The 24998-nt window shown below is 38.1% G+C and overlaps 1 protein-coding gene across 1 annotated transcript in view; it reads left to right on the forward strand.

Annotated features, from left to right (window-relative positions):
• RALYL (RALY RNA binding protein like) overlaps positions 1-24998 on the forward strand; it is a 331187-nt gene that overhangs the window by 237777 nt on the left and 68412 nt on the right. Inside the window, exon 3 of the mRNA XM_040625588.1 lies at positions 18224-18256. Within this exon, the coding sequence (XP_040481522.1) occupies positions 18224-18256 (33 nt within the window). The remainder of the gene's footprint in view (positions 1-18223; positions 18257-24998) is intronic.

Consider the following 24998-nt stretch of genomic DNA (forward strand, 5'->3'; position numbering starts at 1 on the left):
TCAGACAGGGCTGCCTTCTCAAATTGGCTTAGTGTAATCGATGATTCGAACTCCATCTCTTACTCATCAGCTTCTTCAGCTGCTTGAAGGAAACATAAAATTTCTTGAAAGGCGATATATTTAAGGAGTCTGGAACTGTTATGGATGCTCTATAAATTGTAGTTATTCTCATTATTGTGATTATTCAAAGAAAAAGGTCTATAATAAGGTATTTTAGGAAGTTATTTTAAACGAGCCTTGAGCTACAATAATGTGGCTAAAATTCGTACAGTCAGCCAAACAGGTTAACATTTTCTATAGCTGCCTAATAAAAAGATATTTTGGGGGGAAAAATTACATTTACTTAGAGTATGTCCCTCATATTTTGACACTAAGCACATGTAATTTATAAACCTTTTAATTTAAAATGTTTGGAGAAATGCTGACACCATCCCTATTAAAATAGTTCCGCTGCAGGCAAGTTCTCTGCTGGGTTAGGGAATGGCCTATTTGCAGTCTTCTGTGATGTTCTTGATGCATAAATATCCATGAATAAATATCTTCTTGCGTGTGGAAAGAACGTGGTATCAGTAAAGGGAGACTGGATGGTACAGTTTCTTAAAGCGGAGAATCCATCTCTAAGGCTTTTTGAAAGAGTACAGTTCTATTTGTTTGATTTGAGGTGATTTATGATAAAATCAAAGGAAGCAAAACCATGCAAACAATTTTAGAAAGAGATAAATAGTAAGGATCACGAATTAGGTGGGAGTTAGGGGTGGGGTGTGGCAGATAGGATCAAGCGAATTATACTTAGAAAACTTATGCAATAATAAGAAGTAAGCATCAGACTTAACTATGAGATTCCCAGCAGTCAAGGCTAAAAGGGGATGCACGGTAACGTCTGTAACCATCTATTAAAAGCAAGTATTTCAGTTTGAAACTATTTTTCCCTAGAGCACCTGGGTGGCTCAGTCAGTTAAGTGTCTGCCTTTGGCTCAGGTCATGATCTCAGGGTCCTCGAATTGAGCCCCAAGTTGGGCTCCCTGCTCAGTGGGGAGTCTGCTTGTTCCTCTCCCTCTGCTTCTCCCCCTGCTCATGCTTTCTCTCTCTCTCAAGTAAATAAATAAGATCTTAAAAAAAAAAAGAAAAGAAACTATTTTTCCCTAACTCTCTCTTCTCAGAGAAACTTAACACATATAAAAATATCTAAACAGCATGGTAGATAGTACCTTCAGTACTAGGTATGCAATAAACACACACACACACTCATGCACACAAAATATTTTTAAACTAATGGAACTTTCCTTATGGAGTCTCTCAGTAAAAACCAAGAGCAAGCCACACAGACTTTTCTCTGCTTCTCCCAAGACAGTTTATCACCTTATGACAAATTGCATAAAACTAAAAAAGAGTGACATTTCGAGATAGCTGCATCTCCAGAGAAGCCTAGATTAAAATTACCCATATTAGCTGCATGGGAGGAGGAGACAGAGAGCAAGAGTGGGCTGAGCCCCTTGGTTGGCTTATCTACCCAGCACCAAGGACAGGAAGAAAAAGACCATGCTTGGTTGTTTATGACCTTCTACACAGGGGCCTCTTGACCTGTTAATTAATCCTCCCCTAGGATGGGGAGAAACAGAAAAGAAATGGTAAACCCAGCATGGGACAGAAGGGGCTGAAATTTCACCTCTTCCTCACAGCTGGCAGGTGCAGATGAAGACATGCAACTCTTTCCTTCTAGCTGGCAACTTTACTGTACTTTAGAAGCTGCAGCCTCTCCTGAAATAGTTGCTTTCTTTCATTTGTGAAAACAGGGTTTTCTGTTGAACCAAAGCGTCCTTATCAGCAGGACTCAAGTGTTATGGCCTTTTATGCTATATGCTCTTTGTGTCTCACTATGTTTTTGTTCTTCTTGCATTGCATGATGGGGTATTAAGGTTAGAGCCCCAACAGAAACACCACGAGTCCCCACAAAGCGTAGGAGGATGATGGTCATTTCACATTGCTGGGTCAATGTGTAAGTGCTCCCTGCCTGGGAGGAAGGTGCTTTCTGGATTTTTATCTTCCAAAAGACAATGTCCTTCTTGTTCACAAGATGAAGTGTCTCTCTCCACTGTCAGTGTTGATTTCATTTGTTTTCATCATTTTATCTACTTGGTCATTATCTTTAGATCTAGTGACCTGTTTTTTAGAATAGTCTTGGTAGAGAACTTTGGGCCCTGAGCTTCCAACCTAAGCTAATTTAAGTTGGTTGTTTTTCATTTCAAAGAGTTATTTCATTCCTTTTGTTTTTGTTTTTGTTTTTTGTCCACCAAGGGCTCATATCTCATCTGTCTTCTCAATCTACACATTAAGTTCAAAATTCCAGGATGTGTTTCCTTTCCCACAAGACTACATGGAAGGATCATGAAAGAAATTGAAATGTGTCTCAAGTCCTATTTTTAAACAAATAAAATTAAAGACCAAAAAATCTTTAGTGTGGGAGTGGTACCCTCTCTTTACAGTGTTATTAATATAATGAAAACCAAGATCTTTTCCCAGCCCAGAAATGCTTTCCACTAAGGTAGTAAAGAAGGAAAACGCCTTTCTTATTGAATAAACATCCAAAATGTGGTGCACATCACTGGTAATCTGCTGAGAGTTCACAAAGACAGAAAGAAATCTCACCCTTTAATATAGCAAAGCAGATATAACCCAGTCTATATATGTTCTCAAGAAAAACAATAACTAATCCTCAAGTAAGAGGACTTGAAAACACCATTTGTCAGGCATAGTTCATTATAAATTCACCTGGTAATTGGGGTGACCATCTGTGTTAACTAATTGGCAGTTGGCTTTGTCCAGATGAAAATTAAGCTTCTCGTATCGCTATGACAGGTGGTTTAGCAACCTGCAACACCTAAGTTAGACTTCTCCCCTCCCACAGAAACTGGAAGATAGGGGTGCTATCTCCTTTGATGCTTACATTTCAGAGATGTCCTCAAAACATCTCAAAACATGGCTCCCACATCCTCAAAAAAAGACACGCCTAAGTCATAAAGACCTACCTAGTTTTTAAAGAGATTTATGTACATTTCAAAGAAGGAAGAAAGTCTACAATGACAACTTTTCTTGTGTAAATGATCAAGGGAAAAGGAGGGAGGGGAAATAGTTTTCCTAATTTTCAGGAGGGAGTTTTAAATTCCTAGGGTGTTGTCCCATTTTTCATTTTTCTTGAAGTACAATTGAGAGGGATAATTTACAGAGTTGCTTGTGTAAACCTGATGGGAAGTGCCTTATATGATGTCCCTTCCTGAGCAGTGTGTACCACCTCACTGATTGCTCCTCTGAAGTCCCAGCTCTTACTATAACATACCCAGCACACATACAAGGATGCTCTGTGACCATACCAACTGCTTATCTTCTGATTTAAAAAAAAAAAGTAATAAGAGAAGTGCCGTGAGGTAGATGAATGTCTGAGTACAAAAAAAAAAATGGGGAGAGGAGAAAAGATGAATGAATATCTACAGTCTAGGTGGATATAATTGGATTAATGAGAAGCCAAACAGCTTTTTTTCGTCTGTCATTTATTCTCACTTTTACAATGTGAATGTTTTTTAAATCACATATAAGTATTTTATAGAAGTATCTAATTTTGAAAAAAAAAGTATCTGATTTTGTTATCTTTATAAAAATGTATTTTCTCCTGATCAATTAAAGTTTGAAAAAAACTTACCACAAATTATAAACTAATGGAAAATGTTGAGCTATAGAAAGATTTTTTGAGATTTTACTCATGAGCAAGTTTGCCCAGTAAAAAAGTGAAGTTTGTTAGCTTTGGTTGGCTTTAAATATATTAATTAGAAAACGGTCCACACATTTCTTATAAAAATTGTATAAACTAAATGCAAGAATAATTCTTCCAATTGAAATGCCTCTTTTTTTGATGTCTAGAAAGATGAGGGCAAAAAAGACAGCATAGTCTCACTAGATTATTAATCAGCCGTGTATGATGAATGTTTCTCACCAAAATTTGTTCTTTTGGAAATTAATTAACTCTATTAAACTTTCAAAATTTCTTTCTAGTGGAATGATAGCATGATTGATAATTCAACCTTATCGGTATTGTTAAATAGCAGAATACTCACAGTACTAGTGAATCTCCTTCCAAACCCAAGCAGTGATGTATATTTCATTTGTGTTTACTGGATGGTGTCATAAAAGGACAGGAGGCTTGTTCTGAGTTAAGCATATTACATCGCAAATGAAACTGAGATGCTCTATAGTTTATCCTTTCATATTTGTTTGAATATCTTCTCTCTGGCAAAACTTCTGCTTATGTGTCAGAGTCACTCAGTCCTAAAAAGCTCTCTGTGGTCACTAGAAGAAGCACTGGATTGGAACTTAGGACACCTACAACCACATCATGTATCTGGTACTACCTGCCCATGCCAGCTAGGTGATTATAAGCAATACAACCTCTTTTAAGTTCAGCTCTCTTAGAACATGAAGGAATTGAGTTGAACCATTTTTTACTTCATTCCCGTTTCTAACACTCTGGTATTCTGCTGTTTATTTTCTAATCCAAAAACAAAAGAAAGGCAAAGGTGCTTTATTATCAAGTTTATTCCTATTTTTTCCTTCAAACTCTATCCAGTATCTTAAAACAGTCATATATTTTGACTAAACAATTCCATTTCCAAAAGTGTGTCTAAGAAAATAATTCTGAATATTTAAACAATGTAAAAATATATGTAATTATTCTTAAGATATTCTTTGAGTTTTATTTAAAACATTGAACAATTTGATCCAGCCAAAATATTATGCAATAATGGGTATGGGCACATTATTAGATGCAATGTTCATGAAGTGATCGTAATGGCATGGAAAAACTTTAAGGTTTGAGTAAACAAAGAAACAAAATTAGATAAACAGTATATATAACAGCATATAATTATATAAACATCATATAAACACACAACCAAAACTATTTAACAAATGAAACAAATATATGCAGAGAAAAAAAAATAGAGATCAAAATATTAGCTGTAATTCTTTGGACACTGAAGATATGGGTGATATTTTTCTTGTAAATTTAATACCTATGCAAATTTTCTTTAATGAGGATTTTATAACCAAAGGGAAAGGGAGAGGGAGAGAGAGGGAGAGAGATTTAAAAGCCAGATTTTTCCAGTGGTGGATGATAAACATCACACAGAAGCACTTGCAACAGGCACCAGTGAGGATTTTTTGTGCTTAGTGTTGTGCAAAATCAATTCAATAGATACAGCCCTTCATCTTTGGAACGACACTTCTTTAGTTACCGCGGTTATTTGAAAAGTTAGTGTTCTAAAAGGGGCAACTTCATTAACATTCAGGGCAGGCCAATAGCCTTGTGTGGTGAAGCAGTTGACTGCCAGGGCTAACTGCGGGAAGTGGCCTGTCAGTCAGTCAATGCCACCAGGGGATTAGAAGCTCCCTGTGCAGAGGGGACAGTGAGGAGCGGGGTGCAGGGGAGAGCGGCTGAAGTCACCTAATCTTCAAAAATGAAAAGTCAAAATTTATGAGCCCTTCAATGATGCAATAAAATAAGTCATCAGGAATGTGTAGTGATGGCAGTTCTTCTGACTACAGATTAGTGAACCAGGAGTAAGACAATGGCATTTGTCTGACAATAACTGTCCCTCTTTGTATTGAAAGCTGTAATCCAGTCGTTTTGCTGCTGTTGATGCTTTGAAAGGGCATAGCGTACGTGAGCTACAATTAGTAACAGAATAGTTTGGAATAAAGCCCAGGTTATGTCCTTAGTATACAGAGCATGGGACATGGCAGCGAAAGAGGGGATAGGTTCTGTGTTCCAAACTCTTAACGGAGAGGATCAATCAATACAGGAGAACCAGTGGTAATGCGTCCAAGTACAGTAAACATATCAGAGTGTATTTATGAAGAAAGGGAAAAGAAATAGAGCATGACCCACAAGCCACAGAAAATCATGTGCGAAATAGCATTTGGAGTTGGATTGCTTAGCAACCTTAATGAAACTATCCACAGCGTCAGGGTGTACACATTACTGTGATATTGTGAGAATTCTGGAAGAATTGAAGTCAAATGGTAACTTCTCATTTCTTGATTTCCTGAAGATTGTCTTTTTTTTTTTTTTACTCCTTCTAATCTAAACTCAAAAGAGTAAATCTAATGTTTAGAATGTTTGGGAAGAAAAATTACATAATCAGCATGTGAAAATATGGACTAAATAGAGTATCAAAAAAGTTGAAACTCTTGGCATGAAAAAACATAAAGATATTATGAATAAGAAGTAATATTAAGCATCCATTTTAACTGAATAATCAAATATATTATTTTTTAAAAATGTGATGCTGAAGAAACAAAAAGCAAGAAAGAACAGCTTTATGCGTACGTGAAGCATAATGCGGGCAAGCAGTTATAAGACAATGTTTAGAGACAACACGAATTGGTAAAGAGAAATGAAGGACTTCACATGGGGTCAGCCCTGAGAGTCTTCTGAGGAATGCTAGAGACTTGGAGAAGAATCTGTCATCTCAGCAATTTTAAATGAACCACACCATCTCGAGCCTGAAAGAATAACTTATCTCTAAGCCTCTATTAACAGATCTGGCTCACGGATTTACCAAATTCAGCCTATATTAGAGATTCTCAGTGGATCTAGTGGAGGAGAAGGAAACACAGAATCACTAATTCTGTTGTTATCAATTATTAAGGACCTCTAGGACATTGTTCTGGGCACTGAGGATGCATTAGTTAACAAAATGGACAAAAATCCCTGACCTCGCCTTCAGGCGTGAGGTAAATGTTAATAAATAAAAATAAATAATTAAATTAAGCATACATTAGAAGGCAAGAGGTGTTATAGAAAAAGTAAAACGAGACAAGAGGGATAGAGAGTGGGAAGGTGAGAAGAGATGCAACCTTGAGTAGGTGGTGAGTGAAGACCTAGCTGAGAAGGTGATATTCGAGCAAAGACTTGAAGGAGGTGATGAACAGGTAAGTTTTACCTGGGGAAAAGTTTCACCTGGGTGGAGGGACTAGCAGCATAAAATCCTTAAAGCAGAAGCACACCCCGGTGTTAATAAAAAGCAAGAAGGCCGATGTTTCTGGAGTAGAATGAAGCAAAGCGGAGGGCTGGGAGGAGGTGAGAGGCCAAGGCAGAGAGATGCAATGAGGGTGCCAAATCTTGTAAAGCCTTGCAGACCACTGAAGCACTTTGGCTTTTACTCAGAGTGAAACCGAGAGCCTTTGGAAGACTTTAGACGAAGGAGTACCATGACAACACTTAAATTCTGAATAGTCAATTTAGCTTTATGTTGAGAATAGGTTATGAAAGAGCAAGGGAGGAACATGGGAAAACAGGCAAGAGATTATGACTCAAAGTGGTAACAGCTGAGATGAAAAGAGTGGTTATGTGGTGGATATATTTTGAAAGTAGAGCCAACAAAATTACAAACAATGTGGACTGTGAGAGAAGGAGCAAAGTCAAGGATATTATTATCTACTGCTAGATAACATGTACTGGCTTAAAAAACATATTATTTGTTGTATTCAGCAATCTGGGGTGGGTTTGGTTGAGCGGGTCTGCTCTTTGTGGTGTCCAAATGGCTTCTGTGCTTCCGTATCTGGCACTTCAGCTGGGACTGGCTAGAACAGCCCTGATGCCTGAACATCTTTCTCCATGTGGTCTCTCCATGCGGTTAGCTTAGACTTCATTATGGCACAGTGGTCTCAGACTAACCAGTTTTTCATAGTGACCAAGTTCAAGGAGGAAGAAGCTGCCTGTCCTCCTACAATCTAGGCTGAAAATTCTGCAGTGTCACATCTGCCACATTATATTTATGAGAGCAAGGAATAAGGCCAGTTCATATACAAGATGAGGGACAGAGACTCCAGATCTTAATGGGTGGAAGGAAGGAATGGATAATGAGCAGACTAGCTCCCATGGAAATCTCCAAGGTTTCTGGACTGAGCATCTGAACATACAAAGTTCCAGTTAAGTGAGATGAGCAATACTCATGGCAGAGATTGGATTGGCCAAGGCGCGCCGTATGGATTGGGAGTTTGGTTTTTGTTAAAGTGGAGATATCTAAGTGAAAATGTCAAGTGGACAGTCAAATACCTAATCCGGAGTTCAGGGAGAGGGCCAAACTGGATGGGCACATTTGTGAGTCATCACTGTGTAGACGGTATCCAAAACCATGAGCCTGGATGACGCCAAACACCACAGGGGTAATTAAAGATAGAAGAGAGAAGAATTCCAAGGACTGAGCTTGAGAACACACCAACAGTTGAAGTCAAGATCTAGCAAAGGGGACTCAAAAGAAACAACTAGTGAGGTAGACTAAGTGGTATGAAGCTCAGTGATAAAAATGTTTTTGGAAAGACGTGATCAGTTGGGGGAAGTGTTCTTCAAAGTTCCTGGTTAACTAGTGACTTACTACCAGTCTCAGCACTGTGGAACTGCTGGGGACTTCCAACAAGACTGCATCCACCAGACTCAGGGTCCTGGCTCAATCCTGCGTAGTTCACTCAGGGAGCAGAAACTGATGGCACCTGGGATTATAAACCCAAGCTCTGGTGAAACAGCTCTCGCCGCAGGGTTAGAGGGAGACGCTCACGTAAAGCCGAGGTACAGCCCTGCCAGTCAGGTAGAACTTTCAGCAGCGTCCCGGAGGAGGTCGTATCGTGATGGGTGATGGGCATCCCACAATTTGGTCAGCATGTGGCAGTTGAGGTCATTAAATTCTGACATTTGGTGCCAGGATTTAATGTTTTCAAAGACCTGAGGGGGGAAAATTCCGGGTCTGAGAGAGGTGGAGGTTACGGAGACGGGAGGTTAATCTGCCAGACAAGTTCATCACGGGGAAGAGGGCAGCAAGGCAGTTAAACAAAACGCACAGATGGACTGCTGTTCCCCCAGCCCGTATCCGACTTCAGCGACCGCTTGGGCTGAATGAGCTTCCAGCATTTCACTAAGAGAAGGCAGAGGAGGGGATGCGGCTGCCCCCAGGAACAGAGTGAGTGTGAGAGTGTGGGGCCCAGATGCAGCGTGTGGCCTGGAGGGAGGGGTGGAGGCGGGCACGTGAGGACGAAAGCCAACTGCTCCTCTCCGCCTACCGGGGCTGGCCTGTGCGTGCGGGTTTATGTCCTCAGCGCCATTCACCCTCTGCACAACTTACTAGGACTGGCATCGAAAGACTGTGCAGCACTGTCTTGTGTCTGATCTCTTCTTTCAAATGGAGGAAAAAAGATAAATGACATCATGATGCTGCAAAAAGCAGGACTGAGGATTGAGATTTGAAACTGGATGACTCGGTGACTGATCACCCGCTTTCCCAGTCTGTGCTCTCGGCAGACCACTGGGTCTCTGTAGGATTTAACAGTTATTAGCAAGTAGCTAAATAAAACAATTGAAAGAGACAGATGAGCAGCCACTCGCTAGTTTTTCTTAAATCTCCTTCCTTTCATTACACAGGTTTGGAACGGAGATGAGCAAATCCTCCAACATGAAAATAATGGAGTTTGAAACTCTCTCTTTTCAGAAAATTATTTTTCTTATTTGAATGGAAAGATCCACACAGTTGTGTGTACTCCTTTCCCATGTGAGGTGTGGGGACATTAATTCTGGAGTCAGAGTGGAGCGAGGGTGAGACTCTATACTCTGCCTTGGCCAAATATCTACTCCTCCCACACACACCCCCCAGCCTTACCCCCAGGGCATTCGAAGTAAGTGTTTCCAGTCTCCCAGGAGAATCTGCCAATGGTTAATAATCTTTCTGGCCATGAGGTTCGTCTTTATACTTCATGTCCCTTCCTCTCACTGCAGCTCCATCCTCCTGACAGAGTTGTGAAGATACATTACGCTCTGTGCGAGGGAGATGAGCCCTGCAGCCTCAATTTCCAATGTGGCAAAAGTCATGATTGTGAGTGCCCAAACTGCCACTGAGATTCTTGGTTGATCCCACAGCCATCCATTAAGCTGTCCCTGGAGTTAGGAGCACAGATGGTGGTAACTGCAAATGGGACTTACCAAGAGGTCTGATGATAGCTTTAAGCAGAAATTTCCATTGAGCATGAAAGCCCTTGCAAAAAGGTATCACAGGAAATTGAGGGGAAAGCTACGTTTTACTCCAGAGAAATGGAATCCGTTGTAGACAGATCTCACAATAGGAGTGAAGAAGCCTGGCTTTCCTCGGCTTTGAGGTGAATTTGACGCTCTTCTAATGGCCAACGAATGATACGCTAGAAAGTGATACAAATATACTATAACGTCTTCATCGGACTGCCTGAATTGTCATCCTGCTGTATGACTTCTTTAGCTTTTTAAGATCTTGGGGAAGTTACTCAATCCCTCTCTGCCTCAATTTGCTATGTATAAAATAGAGAAAATAATTGTAACAACTTCACAGGGAACTTATGAAGATTAAATGTGTTTAAATGCTTAAAATAGCATGAAAAATTAAAAGTCCTGGCTATTATCATATATAAGGCATTACGTGTACATGATTATTTGCACACATTGCCATGTGGACTATATGTCTGGAAGTCTGGGTTCTGCTGCAGACTTTGTACCTCTTTATTCCTTTCATATCTTTGAGCAAATTTCTGTAGCTGCTATTAGCACAGAGTTGGTAAATACATATTTGTACAACATTCTTCTCCTTTTCTTTTATATTTCTGTGGCAGACATAGGTTAATTACAACCATCTTACACCCTGAGGCCTGAATAGGTTTTAGAATTCTTATCAACACTTTCTTCCCAGCAGCCACCATCGATTAGTCAGAACTGACACAAAAATGAAGACCTATTTGACCTCTCAGCTTAAGAGCTTACAAGCTTTTAAGGAAATGATTGCTTCCACTCTTAGCCATCTCAGACTGTCCCATCACAGTCTCATCCAGAGCCCTGCTTTGCCACAAATTTCTCCATGTGGTTGACAGGACACCATAAAAGGCTATACTTGGGGTAATCCTTGTGTATCTGTAATAACACTACACCCTTGTAGGAGCCACACCTGGGAAAGGACTATGGTCGATGCACTGTGAGTGCCAAAAATATCTTGAGCTCTTGTTCAACCAAAGACGCTAACTGATGAGTCGTACTCAGACTTCCTTGGGCAGATGGAGGCAAGGAGGTTGGTGCCTGTGCAGGCCAGTGCTTCCTCCGGTGCCGTGCACCAACATCGTGTGCTCTTCCTAACAAGCCTCTTGCTTTCCGGGCAAGAGCTTCTAGGCATCGAGGCCCTGGTGGGCCAGCACAGTAATCTCTGGTTGCTTTTGCTTCTTTTTTCTCTTTAAGTGAGAAGAGGAGAATAGCCAAGGTAAGTACTGCAGACAGATTCTGATTTTTACTGAATGTCAGAGGATTCACCTGCAATTACCAATGAATAGCCTGCCCCTATTGCATAAGGAAGACTTTTATTTGCTTTTTAGTTTTCTGGCAATAGTTGAATTTTTAAGAATACTGAGAGAATCGTGTTATATTTTAGTATGTAAAATGTTCAGTAAAGGAAGTTATCTAAGAATCACTTTACAAGTGCTTAGCTCTGATCAAAATCCTCATCTTTTGCTCACATTTAATCATTTACCTTGAAAAAAAGACCCTGTTTAAATCAGAAGGCCTTGGAATGATGAAAATGTCATGTGGATATGTTTAGATTACAAATGATTAATGATGAAATGCAGACTAAATTTTAAATATCAAAATAAGATTCCTATAATTCAAAAAAAGCTATTAAGCTATTTGTAAAATAACTTGTCAAATTATTCCATAAATAATAGGCAATTGGTTAGCTAAACGTTAACTCACAATGACATGGACCACCATCATGTCCCTTTCTGAATCTTGCATCTACACACCTAGAGGCCTGTTAGTTAAGCCTAGATATATCTTGATATATCTTATATATAAGCCTTGATCTTTTTCTTCCTATTCTACACATTCTCTCTCTGGGGGCCCCCATTGTCTCCTTTGATGGCACATACTAACTCTGCTTAGATGTCATGACTCCTAAATCTGTATTTCCAGCCCCAACATCTTGTCTGAGTTCCAGGCATACATTTCCATCTGTTGCATTCCTTCACCAACATAGCCTCACATGGTTCATTGTTACAGAACAGCTACACCAACCTGTTCCCCAGCCTGGACTCCCTTTATCTGTTAACTGGCCATGAATTCAGGAACAATCAGAGCACTCATGGATAAAAAATAATAACAATGAAGGCAGAAATCTATTAAGTATTTATCCATTTAGTTACTTACCTAATTTATTAAGTTCTCTATAGTTATTTACTTATCCAATTCTCACAACAGCCCTAAGAGTTAGATCTATTATTACCCCATTTTGCAGATGAGATAATTGAGGCACAAAGAAAAATGCCTTACTTTTTCAAGGCCACACAGACAGAAGATGTTACAGTCAGAACTGGAATCATGCTCTCTGACTCCAGAATCTTTATCCTTAAGCCCTTTGGAACATCCATCTTAAATGTAGGTCAGGCTTAGGTTGTCATTGCTAAAGAGAATAGATCCAATGGTCGTAAATGGTGTTGCTGCAATTATCACTGCAAAATCATATAAATACCATAGGGGAACATACTTGTAAGTCACCTTCGAGTCATAAAAAAAACCCACTAGTTTGGGGGCACCTGGGTGACACAGCGGTTAAGCATCTGCCTTCGGCTCAGGGCGTGATCCCGGCGTTATGGGATCGAGCCCCACATCAGGCTCCTCCACTGGGAGCCTGCTTCTTCCTCTCCCACTCCCCCTGCTTGTGTTCCCTCTCTCGCTGGCTGTCTCTATCTCTGTCAAATAAATAAATAAAATCTTTTTTTAAAAAAACCCACTAGTTTGATAAAAACAAGGTAAAGTCATTTCTGCAAAAACACAGTATATGCCCAAACACCGGGAGTGAGAAAGCAGAATGCCACCCTGACGGTGAGCAGTTGGCTCAGCTTGGCTGGAGCATAGAATTTGTAGGCTGAAGTGGTAGAAGACAAGGGCTGGGAAGGTGCTAGAACAAGATTGTGAATGAACTTTTAGTTACATTAAAGGGTTTAGACTCTACTCCATAAATAAATAATGGAAGTGGGGTAGGGGAGTGAGGCACGGGGGAAGGTCATTTGACAGGATCATTACTGACAACCTCCTAATGAGGTAAACACGATTCTAGGTACTTGAAGTAAAGTGGGTTCCGACCTTCAAGGAGTATACAGTCTTAATAGGGAACTTGGAAAATACCCTGGGAATGTTACGTATGTTATGATGAAATGTTATGAAGCTCTCCTAACCAACTTATGGTACTTTATGAAAAAAATACTTCCTAGAAGCACTTGGAGATGTGTAATGAGGGGAATTACAGGATCATATTTGTATGATAGCTATTTTAGAAAGAAGAGTCTGCTAGTAGACATGGCTATTTCAAAGAAATATTAAGGAAGGAAGGTCATTAAAGAGATTATTCTAATAGCAGGTTGATGATCACTTGAATTGTAATAATAAGAATTGAGAAGTAAGTAAAGAACTAAAAGGACTTTTGACAATAGAAAACAACAGAACTAGGAGGATCTACTGAAAGTGAGTGTCATTGGAAAGAAGTCGCAGAGAGATATTATGATCTTTCTAGTTTGGTCACCTGAATGGCTGATTGGGCCATTGAGTTAGGGATAATGAAGAACAGAATGAGGGAGGCAGACAATGAATTTAGTTTGGGACATGTTAAGTTGAAGGCACCTACAACTGGAGATATATGGTTGGATAGATACAGCCACACTTCATATATAGAGTGATACTAAAGACAAAAGTTTGGGATTATCCAGCATGTGGACCACATGCGAGACCAGATTAGATTTCTCAATAAAGAAAGGAAATGTGACAGTGCCATAAGGCACACAGAAACAAACCAAAATAAAGTGATGAAAGGCGATATACAAGGCAAGACATGAGCACATGGACTTTAGAGACAGCATGCCGAAATTCACATTCTAGCTCAGCCACTTATAGCTATGTGACCTTAGGCAAGACACTTGGCATTTTTGGGGTATCAGTTTCCTCATCTGTAAAATGAGATCTATCTCAGAGGATATTATGATGCTTGAATAAATCAGTGTTTATAAAGCCCTTTTAATAATGCCTGGTCTTTAGTAAATACAGCTTAGATTTTTGTTGTTAAATACAAAACATTATAAATCCATTAGCTCCAAATCTTGATCTTCATTTTACATTCTATCTTAGTTCTTTACTGTGCCTATTTTTCTGAAGGCTATGGTTTGTTTATCTTATTCTACTCCTCATTCTAGCGGATCCTGAATGAAGTATTATTAAATTCTCTACCCAGTTCATGTTAAAAGTAAATCTCAGGAATGATAAAATCAATCCTTTTTTTCACAAAACAATTACCTTGTTAAAAAAAAAAAACTCAGAAAAAGTTCTCTCTAGGCATATCACAATGTAATCATCTGTTTCTAAGGACTACATTGATAAACAATTTTCTCCAAAGGGATGTTTCTCCTGGTAGTTTTCTTCTTTTGCACTTTTTTCACTTTTCAGGACTAAAATTGCAAAAGTGAGCTTTTCATGTATTCAGGTAGTTTCTGCCCTTAGAACTAACAACCTCTCTTTGGCATAGTCTTAACTGTCACAGTCTACTCTATACCAAGAACTGTGTTATTTGCTCTCAGTACATATTCTCATATTCTTCATAACAGCCTCTTGAGTTGGCTATGATGTTGGCTACATAATTAATGAAAAAAAATGTAAAAATCTCTGAATCAACTCAAGGCGAGGGAAGTTAAGTCTATGTAATGAATCCATGACTGGACATGGTTGGTTACATGACAGAGCATCGTTCAATGTGGGCCAGTTATCACCTCCCTCTACCATGTGTCATCATTTTGAAGATGAGACATGAGATAGGATTGCCTGATGGTGGCTCCTCACAGATTTTCTGCTCTGTGTCACCATTGAAAATGTTTGGGGTACAGGTACCTAGGGCTCATCTTCAGTGGCTTAGGATGACTAATGGACAAGGATCTTTCTTTTCTGTTCGGCTGATAGAGTATCAGCCAGCACCTCCCCCCGGCCATTAGAAGATATAACACAGAACTTCCAGGAGCTTCTTGTCTAAGCAGACTTGCAAGTTTAACATTCTTACCAGTCTTAAAACTTGAAGCTAGCCATTTAACCCAGGACTATTGTCCTGAGAATGTCATCATAATGGAGATAATAAGTAATAGAAGCTTAATGACAGAACTGTGCCTGTAAAATGAAGGTGTCAGGATTAGCATTGTGAAGGAGTTAAATAAACTCATAAGATAAGTAGATCATGCATAGGGAAAGGAAGAAAAAATAGTATTTTGGTATAGAAATAGAATGCGTCGAGACACCAAAGCAAAGGAGATTTGTTTAGGTGATAAATAGACAAAGTTCCTGGAATAACGTGGTTGGTAAGAGAAGTGATAAAGAGCAACAAGGAAAGCTAGCATGAGGCATGTTTGTGACAAGCTTTCAAGTAACACACCAAAAAGTTTGGGCATCATCCTATGGTATCAAAATTGTCGAGAAAGATGGTGACGTGAAAAGATCATTGTAGGGGAGTTGACCTGTCTGTAGTAGGTACAGAGAATTGGTGATGCAGTGAGGAATTCAAATTATTCTGAACTTCTAGTTCTGAAACAGTATCTTGATGTGTATTCAAATTAAGAGTGCCTATTTTGAAAGGTTGTTTCCAGTTCCTTCCAACCATATCATCATAGGACATGCATTGGCATAGTTTTTTGTAAAGGCCATATAGTAAATATTTCCAAATTGTGGACATATGGTCCCTGTTACAACTGCTCATCTCACTGCCATAGCACAAAAGCAGCGTGAAACAATATGTACATGAATAAGCATGACTGTGTCCCAGTAAACTTCATTTATGGACTCTGAAATTTGAATTTCATATCATTTTCACGTGTCACAAAACATTATTCTTCTGTGATATTTTTCAACCGTTTAAAAATGGCCACTTGTGAGCATAGCATAACCATAGAGATGTTCAGTCAATCACTATGTTGTACATCTGAAACTAATGTAACATTATGTGTCAACTATATTCAAATAAAAAACAAAATGTAAAAGCAGTTCTTCGTTTGTGGGTTATATAAAATCAGGCGGTGAGCAAGAATTGGCCTGTAGAGCAGGGTTTGCCAACACCTGGCTTATAGAACGTCAGTCAGAATCTCAATCCGGTATAATTTTGAAAATTTTTAATCTTCCCCTGAATTCTTCTGTTGAACATTTGGGAGGAAATAGTTGAAGGGAGTGAAGTGGTAGAAGCAGAAGGAGATAATTAACTAGGTAGTGGGACTAACCATATTAACCACTGGTGTCAGTGGGGCAACGTATATCCCTATATGCTCCAATCCAACAACAGCTTGTCTGAAGCCTTCAGAAAAAAAAGAAAAGGAAAATCAATAAGTACTACTCCAAATACATTTGGAACTCAGTATTTTAGTAATTGCACAGGGGAAGGCAAGATGGTGGGTGTTCCTTTTATTCTTGCTGTTTATGATACCTTGAGTGAAAGCAGCAGTATGCAGTCCTTAAACAAATGATGCGAGTGGGGGCATTGAAGGAAGATGTAGTGTGAAACCATGTGAAGTTGGAGCAACTGTGAACAAAGAATTTACATTTGGAGAGACCGGCTAGGCTGGGGTAAGTAATGAGAATTAGCCTGGGAATAGAGTGAAGAGGGAGATGTCACATAAAGGAGAAATTGACAAGACATTGCTAATTGAGATACTTCTGGAAGATGAAAAAGAGAGAAGAGTCAAGATATTCAGTGTTTCTTTTACTGGATTAGTCGATGCCACTAAGAAACAGGCAGCAGTGAGAGGCTAGGGGGACACTGTAGGCAGCAGGAAACGGTTTATTAAGTGTTGCTGAGTGGAAAGTAAGGGAGAAGTGATATTGTCAAGATGTTGATGATCCAAATAGGTCACCAGTCCCCTGCATCACATTGTATAGAATCCCCCTCATTTCTTCAAGGTCACTTCTTTTGATCGTTAACATTGGTCATGTCTTATAAAACAAGCATATCCAAATATATTTCAATATTTATCTTTAATTTTTTCCCCCTTAGTTCTGTTTGCTTATTCATATTATAAATATATATGGACAACAAATACACAGTATGGCAAAGAATTTACAGGGAGGTGCAAATAAAATCAGAATTCAGAAAAGAAAAAGACTGCATAAATGTACATCTCCAAACTCTGAGCTTTTTTTTTTATTAGTTTCAGAGGTAGAATTCATCAGTTGCATAGAACACCCAGTGCTCATTACATCATCTTAAAACACCAGGATTCAGATAAAAATGTCTTTAATATTTGCTTACGTTTAACCCATAATCATATGTTGAGACTTATATAAAAATGAAGTGGCCAATATACACCTACCCACTGGTCTCCTTAATTCTTAATTAGGAAATATTTAAAGTGGAAAGTTTCCTGACTGATTTGCTTTTTGCAAAGAAATTGATTTATGAAATAAGAAAATTAACTGGAAGCACTCCTAGCCTATTTTACAATGAGAAATGTAATTCCCAGAAAGTTTTTTAAGTTGCTTGCTCAAGATGCCACAACTAATCAGAGGCTTCAGAATTAGAATTCTTCTTTAATATATTAGGAGGTACAAAAAAATACCTGGTTCTTAGGAGACATTAAAAGGAAGCATTAAGATCCTAAACTATGACCTAACTCCCTCCCAGACACACCCCCAGATGCGCTGCTGTTGGTACATGACGATGAATGTCATGCTGCTTCTCTCTTCGTTACAGAATATTTACTGGAAATAAATTACTCAGCCAATATGTAACTAAATACATTATAAACTTCTTTACTACTACAACAACTACAAACAGATATATCAAAATTTCTACAAATTACTGTAAAAAAAAAGGAGGATATAGAGAGTGCAAATCAGAATTAGATTAACAGTATTATTATTTTAATGTATCATTTAAATGCTACTTTCCCATTCCAAGTCTCTCTCATTAGCTTCTGCATCAAGTCCAGCCAGAATTTGAATCAGTCCAGATTAGATCTTCATGTATTATTCACAGCTTTTTATTAGTGCTAAAGTATACATTTTCTTCCAAACAAGTATAATAATTTTGTCAGATTCCTATAAAAGCAATTTTTAAGTGTATAGCAAATTGTTATATTAAAATCAATTTTTCATATTTTTTCATAGACTTGAGTCAAAGGAGCCTTTCCTGTCTGTTGGGTGAGTATATGTCTAAATATTTTAAATCTCAGTTCTTTCATCGATTTTTAACCAGGTCTTCTGGGATGGTATTATCGTCATATAATTCCATATACAGAGTCATCCCCTATCATTGGATGCGTCACATCCCCAGGAACATTGCTGTCTACGTTTTATAAAGACTTAACCAAAATGTTCACAAAGCTATTTTATGACCCTGGAAATTCAGCAAATGAATGCATATGAAAGCCTGTATCCTCTAAAAAATCAAACGAGGTATACAGTAATATTCAATATTCTTATCATGTAAAGATAATGCTCAGATTGGTCTTAAAAATTCCTCTGAACCGCAGCTTCACTATATCTAGTCTGTCTACTCATTTTTTTACTATTTTCTCTTAATTTATCCTAATGTTTCTTCTCCCTTTTTTCCTCCCTTCAAAATCTGTATCTCTCTTTTCTCCTTTTCTCCCATTTCACTTTTATTTCTCCACTCCACTCCTTCTCTGAATGCAAAGCTGAGGAGCCATGAAACAGATCAAGTAAAACCAACACTCCAAGTCCCAATACATGTTCTAATAATAATACATTGTTGACAAGAATACACATGTACTGTTTTCAAGCATTTTGCTAATTAAGAATCAGCAAAGTTGTTATTTGATTTACCAAATAATCCTTTGACTAATATATTAAAACGTCTCATTAGGGGACTTTTGCATGCTCAGCATTATGGCTGATGTCGTAAAATATCAAAAATGCCGGAAGATATGATAGCTTAAAGGCAGTCATGCCATAGTTGATGGGGGAAAAAATCACGTACAGGCAGCCATTATACTCATGCTAATGACCAGACACATGGGATGGGGTAGATTTTTTAATGATCACATTCGTTTTCTTTTATTACTTTATTCACAGTCTCTGAATATTTCTGTCACTCCCTGAGCAACATGGTTTCCTTTCCCCTTTCGACTCCTCATAAAAGCATTTGAGAAAGCCAGTTGAATCATGAGAATCAAAATAATTGTTAGGGATGCTGGGAGAGAAAAAATGGAGTAGATGCATTTATTGGAGGATTTTATGGAAAAAAAATGAAAGGTCAAGTTGATCTGGTCCAAAAAAATCGTTAGAGCAGGCTTCTTTCCTTCATTGATCATCAGCTCCTATTGTTAAAAATCTTTAAGCCTGAAGAAATCTTTTATTTTGAATGCATATGTGTCCTGCCCTCAAGTCAAGAGGGCTGAAATAGCTTCTCTTCATGCCTCACTTACTGCAGTTTCTCTACAGCATTTCCTGTTCTCCCAGCTTTTTTGAGATGGAATTCATTTTTTACTTCATACCTCTATTTTACAAGGGCAGACTCTAAGTAATCTTTGTTTTAAACATATCAGGAGTTTAAAACTCCGTATTAGAGCCACGAAAAAAAAGTTTCCAAAAAAGAATGACATATAACTCACCATATAACTCAGCAAGTACCCAACATGGGAGAGCTGGCATGGCAGTAGAAAGATACTGCTGTTCCTTAGGTGAGTCTTAAAAGTAAAGTGGGGTGAAACATGTAACCCAAATGGTTCTGTGGACTGGATACTTTAATATGGAGCTGAACTTCTCCATTTTTTTTCCAAGAAAAGTATTTTAAATAAAATTGTCTAAAGTTTGGATGAGTCTTTCTCCTGACCTTGTTAGTAAAGAGGATAGGATGATTGTGAACATAGTGGACACATATGAGACTACCAGGCAAAGGCAGTCTAATAGAGGACCATTATTCAGATTTGTGGCTTTTGATTCTGTCACTTACCAAAAGGAATTAATGCATGGTATATGGTCTTTGGTATGAGTTGACCTGTAAGTCCATAGCATCAAGTTTTTGTAGGACCTTGCACACCTCACATTAATTTTAATTCTATGAATAAAAAGCATATTAATGAATAGATCAGTGCTAAATATTGCATACTTCAGTCTACTGCCCACCAGGGTCTGAAAGCACTCGTTAATATGTACCTCTAGAAGTTGCTTTTGCCTTGGTAGCCTCTGACACTTACAAGCTATGTGTATTGGTTTAGGCGATTACTTGAACCCCCCAAGCTTTGAGTTCTTATTTGTGATGCGGAGATTAAATAAGATAATTTAGATCAAGTACTTAGCACTGTTTTCGGCACATAATTGTTCATAAGTATTAGCTTTTATTACAGATGTGGAAGGTATGCTCATTTATAATGCTCCAAAGAGTCAATCCGAGAGCTCTGAAGTAGTTCAGAGAATAAAACTCCACTTTAACAGGGCATTCTTTGAGTTACATGTGGAAACCAAAAGATGTTTTTATAATGGAGAGAAAAAAACAAAAATTGTGAATGGAATAAGCTATCAAACAAGATAAGTACAGATAATTGGTTTGAATTTTTATGATGAAATCTAATGATTGTCATTTAAATTTTTAACTGGAAAGAAATATTGATACTTTTAAAATGTGCATCTCTTCTTTATATAAATTAGCGAGCAAAATTCTTCCTTTCATAAATGTGCTATAGTAATTATGAAATAAAATTTTTAAATGTCACAACATAAATTCAATCTGAATATAGCAATGGGAAAATTTGTCAAAGAAAGTTATAATACAGGAAATATTTGCTTATGGAAAAAGGTTACAGAATTGTGAAAGGAAGTTAAGTGAAATCTCAGATCTCAGACCTTCAACTAAAGATTGATATGAGGGGAGCTTTCTTTCACATGCATCAGTAAATGATTAATAAAATAAGGTCATTAGGAAAAAAATTAGCCTAGAGTGAGGCAGGAAGGCTCATCACAGAGTCTGAGTCTGTTTACCCAGAGTAGGCCAATAAATGCAGTGTTTTCCCAGGCTGTCGAGCCAAGCCTGGAAACCACTGTCTACATCACAGTTGCATTCTCCCATCTCCTTCTCCTCCAGACATACATAGATTGTCCTTACAGACATCTACAGTCCCTGGAATTTTCTCAGAAAATCTTTGAAACATAACTTCCCACAGTCTTTCCCTGTTTGGGATACATATGGTGGAGGTTGACACATTGATCTAGAACTGTCTTGGAGTTCACCCATCAGAGACCAGGATACATGTAAAGAGACCAGATAGTATGCCATGGAAGGTTCTGTGGTGCACAAGGGGCACACTACCTATTCTCAGGTGCATCAAAACTCATTCTGATGTCGTCCCAGACCTGAGGCTGGAAATTTATTAAATTTTGAATTATTAAATAATATAATTTTAATATTTAATAAATAATTTTATTAAATGTTGATTAAAATGTTTTATGTTTTATATTATCAATATTATGTGTATATAATATATGCATTACACATATTACATTTATCATAAATATATGATACAAAAATATGTGTACTATACGTAAAATAAATTTAAATAATCGATTTAAAAATTAAAATTCTTGGGGCGCCTGAGTGGCTCAGTCAGTTAAGCATCTGCCTTTGACTCAAGTCATAATCCCAGGGTCCGGGGATCAAGCCCCCTCATCAGGTTCCCTGCTAGGCAGGGAGGCTGTTTCTCCCTCTCCCGCTCCCTCTGCTTGTGCTCTATCTCTCTGTCAAATAAATAAATAAAATAAAATCTTTTTAAAAAGTTAAAATTCTTTCCCATCTCGCTCACCCAACAGTGAAACACATCAGTTAAGCAAAATTGTTTTTTAGTGTGGAGCTTAGGCTTGAGTGTTACAAGAATACTAAGCCTGTGATATTCTACTCGCCCTCCATACGTTCCATTTTAGAGCAATTAAGAAAACTCTTCTGACAAATGTCTTCCTTTCTGTGGCATCAGATAGATTCTGATTTTGGAAATAAGCTGGGAGAAAACAGACATCAAGTTTGCATTTAGGAACGTGAACAAGAACTAAGTGATCCTCTCAATGAAGATTCTAAGATATAGATCTTAGTTTAAAACCAGTCTTGCCTTGATAAAGCGTTTACAGCTTTTTAATGAAAAATACAGATGAGGGGAAGGAAGCTCCTGTTCGTTTGACGTTTAAGATTCACAGTATAAAAGGGCATGTCAAGACGACGCATGAGTTCTCTTCAAGTACAAGTGACTGTTGACGCTTTGCAGACACTGAGCCACTTTAAAAATACACTCAAGGCACTAAATGAAATTTTCCATATGAATTATTTCTTCTTACCTCTTCAGCATGAAGTTGACCTTTTAAAAGAAGACTTTTAATATGAATCAGTTGTATTTTGGAATTGAAATTTTGGTTCATACCAGTATTTCAGCTGATGAATTTTTGCATGGGTAGCTTTATTATGAGGATTATTTATTAGACAGGTAAAAAAAATTCAGACTTTTTCACTGTATTAGGTTAATTTAAATAACTCAAGGGTGCTTGGGTAGCTTAGTCAGTTAAGCATCTGACTCTCTCGATTTCAGCTCAGATCATGATCTCAGGGTAGGGGTGGGGTGGGGTGAGTATTGAAACCTGAGTTGGGCTCCATGTTCAGTGGGATGTCTGCTTGAGATTTTCTCTCTCTTTCTCCCTCTGCCCCTCCTCCCAAAATAAATAAATAAATCTTTAAAAATAAATAAATAACTCAGAATAATTTTAAAATAATATTGATAAAGCTCAGAATTAGTATTTCTCGAGCTTGTCTGAGAGACATTCAAAACACATCAAAGATAAAAATAGCAAAATTACTATATTTATATCCATCGAGGCTCAGTGAGTGAGCTAATCGTGGCCCAGTCAAGCCTGGATCTCCTGGATCTCCTGAGATGTGGTGGACCCATTCTACTAAGTCCTAACAAGAGGGAGTGAACACTGCCAGGACAGCAAAGCTCACCTTACATCTACAATTGATCCTCATATAACTGCTGGTAGCTATATTTTTTAAAATAATTTTGCTTGGGGGATGTTTTCCCCTTTTATTTCCAGTCTTGAAACTGAATTTGAATCTTCATTCAATATACTTCTGCTGTTATTATGAAGACATTATTAAAATCTTGACACTCTTATTTGGTCCAATATTTACACTCTTTTACTTTCACCCAGGTCTTTTAGGAGTCTTTGTATTTACTAACAGGTGCTATACATTGTTATACTGTTAACTACCTGTTTTAAGAGCTTAAATTCCTTTTTTTTTTTTAAGATTTTGTTTATTTATTTGAGAGAGAGAGAGCACAAGTGTGGGGGGTTGGCAAAGGGAGAAGCAGGCTCCCTGCTGAGCAGGGAGTCTGACGATGCAGGACTTTGATATCATGACCCGGGCTGAAGTCAGTGGCCTAACTGACTGAGCCACCCAGGTGCCCCAAAGAGTTTAAATTCTATAATTTGATTTCCTTGGTTTGAATTCCCTTCTGTTACTTCCTAGCTAGGTGCCTTTGGCAATTTAACTCTCCAGCCTCATCTCCTCACCTTAGGTAATAACTTACTCTTAGGGCTGTTTTGAACGAGATAATATTGCAAAGTGCTTAGAACAGTGTCTGACACCTAGTAAACAGGAAACAAATACCAATTACTATCAATATCCTGTGCAACAATTAAGTTATATGAATAGTTTTTTTCCTAAAGGAATGAACTTCATTCCTGTGCTGATTTCACTCTCTTTTGAACTCTATTCCCAGAATTCAACTGAATATCCAATTCCTGGTAATGCAGTTGACAAGAAAAAATAAAATAGCATTAAGACAGGAAGATAGTTCCAGAAGGTACTTAGATTTATAGAAATATCACACACAATATTAAAAACTTTAATAATAGGAGCATGAAAAAGGGAAAGCAATACCAATTTATGGATGGTTTCAGTAGAGCATCAAAACATAAAACAGAATTATATGACTGCTGTAAAGTCATTTAGGAATTAAAAGTTTAGCTTAATTTAAGAACTGGGAAGTTGAGGGGCTCCTGGGTGGCACAACAGTTAAGCGTCTGCCTTCGGCTCAGGGCGTGGTCCCGGCGTTATGGGATCGAGCCCCACATCAGGCTCCTCCGCTATGAGCCTGCTTCTTCCTCTCCCATTCCCCCTGCTTGTGTTCCCTCTCTCGCTGGCTGTCTCTACCTCTGTCGAATAAATAAATAAAAATCTTAAAAAAAAAAAAAGAACTGGGAAGTTGAAGAAAATGGCCACATTGTCAAGAAATTTTTCTAGACAAAAAGTAGGACCTGAGTTAATCCTCAAGGTGAGGTTAAGAATTCAGTACAAGATTGAGAGAGGGAAGAAAATGAGCTTTCTTTTCATTCTATGGATTCAGTGGAGTCATTGGATGTTGTATGTTTGCTTGTCTTTTTCATTTTTAACCGGAGAGTGATGTTATCCAAAGTGAGGTCATGGTAGAGCCATGTAGAAAGCTGCTGCGATAGTTCAGGCATGACTTGAAAAGACTCATGACTTGAGCAGAATGAAATCACCTCACACCTGTTACAACGGCTATCATCAAAAAGATCAAAGCTAATAAATGCTGGTGATGATGTAGAGGAAGGGGAACCCTTGTGCACCGTTGGGGAGAATGCAAATTGGTGCAGCTACTACAGAAAACAGTGTGGCAGTTCCTCCAAAAACTAAAAATAGAGCTACCATATAATTCAGCAATTCCACTTGAGTATTTATCCAAATGAAATGAAACTGCTAACTTGAAAAGATACCTGTGTCCCCATGTTCGTAGTCTCATGATTTACCATAGCCAAGACAACCTAAATGCCCATTAACAGATGAATGGATAGAGAAACTATTATATATATGAAATATTATTTAGTACCATATTATAGAATATTGTTCAGCCTTTAAAAA

The sequence above is a fragment of the Ursus maritimus genome, unplaced genomic scaffold (genome assembly GCF_017311325.1).
Source record: "Ursus maritimus isolate PB19 unplaced genomic scaffold, ASM1731132v1 scaffold_9, whole genome shotgun sequence".
In the NCBI taxonomy this organism is placed as follows: Eukaryota; Metazoa; Chordata; class Mammalia; order Carnivora; family Ursidae; genus Ursus; species Ursus maritimus.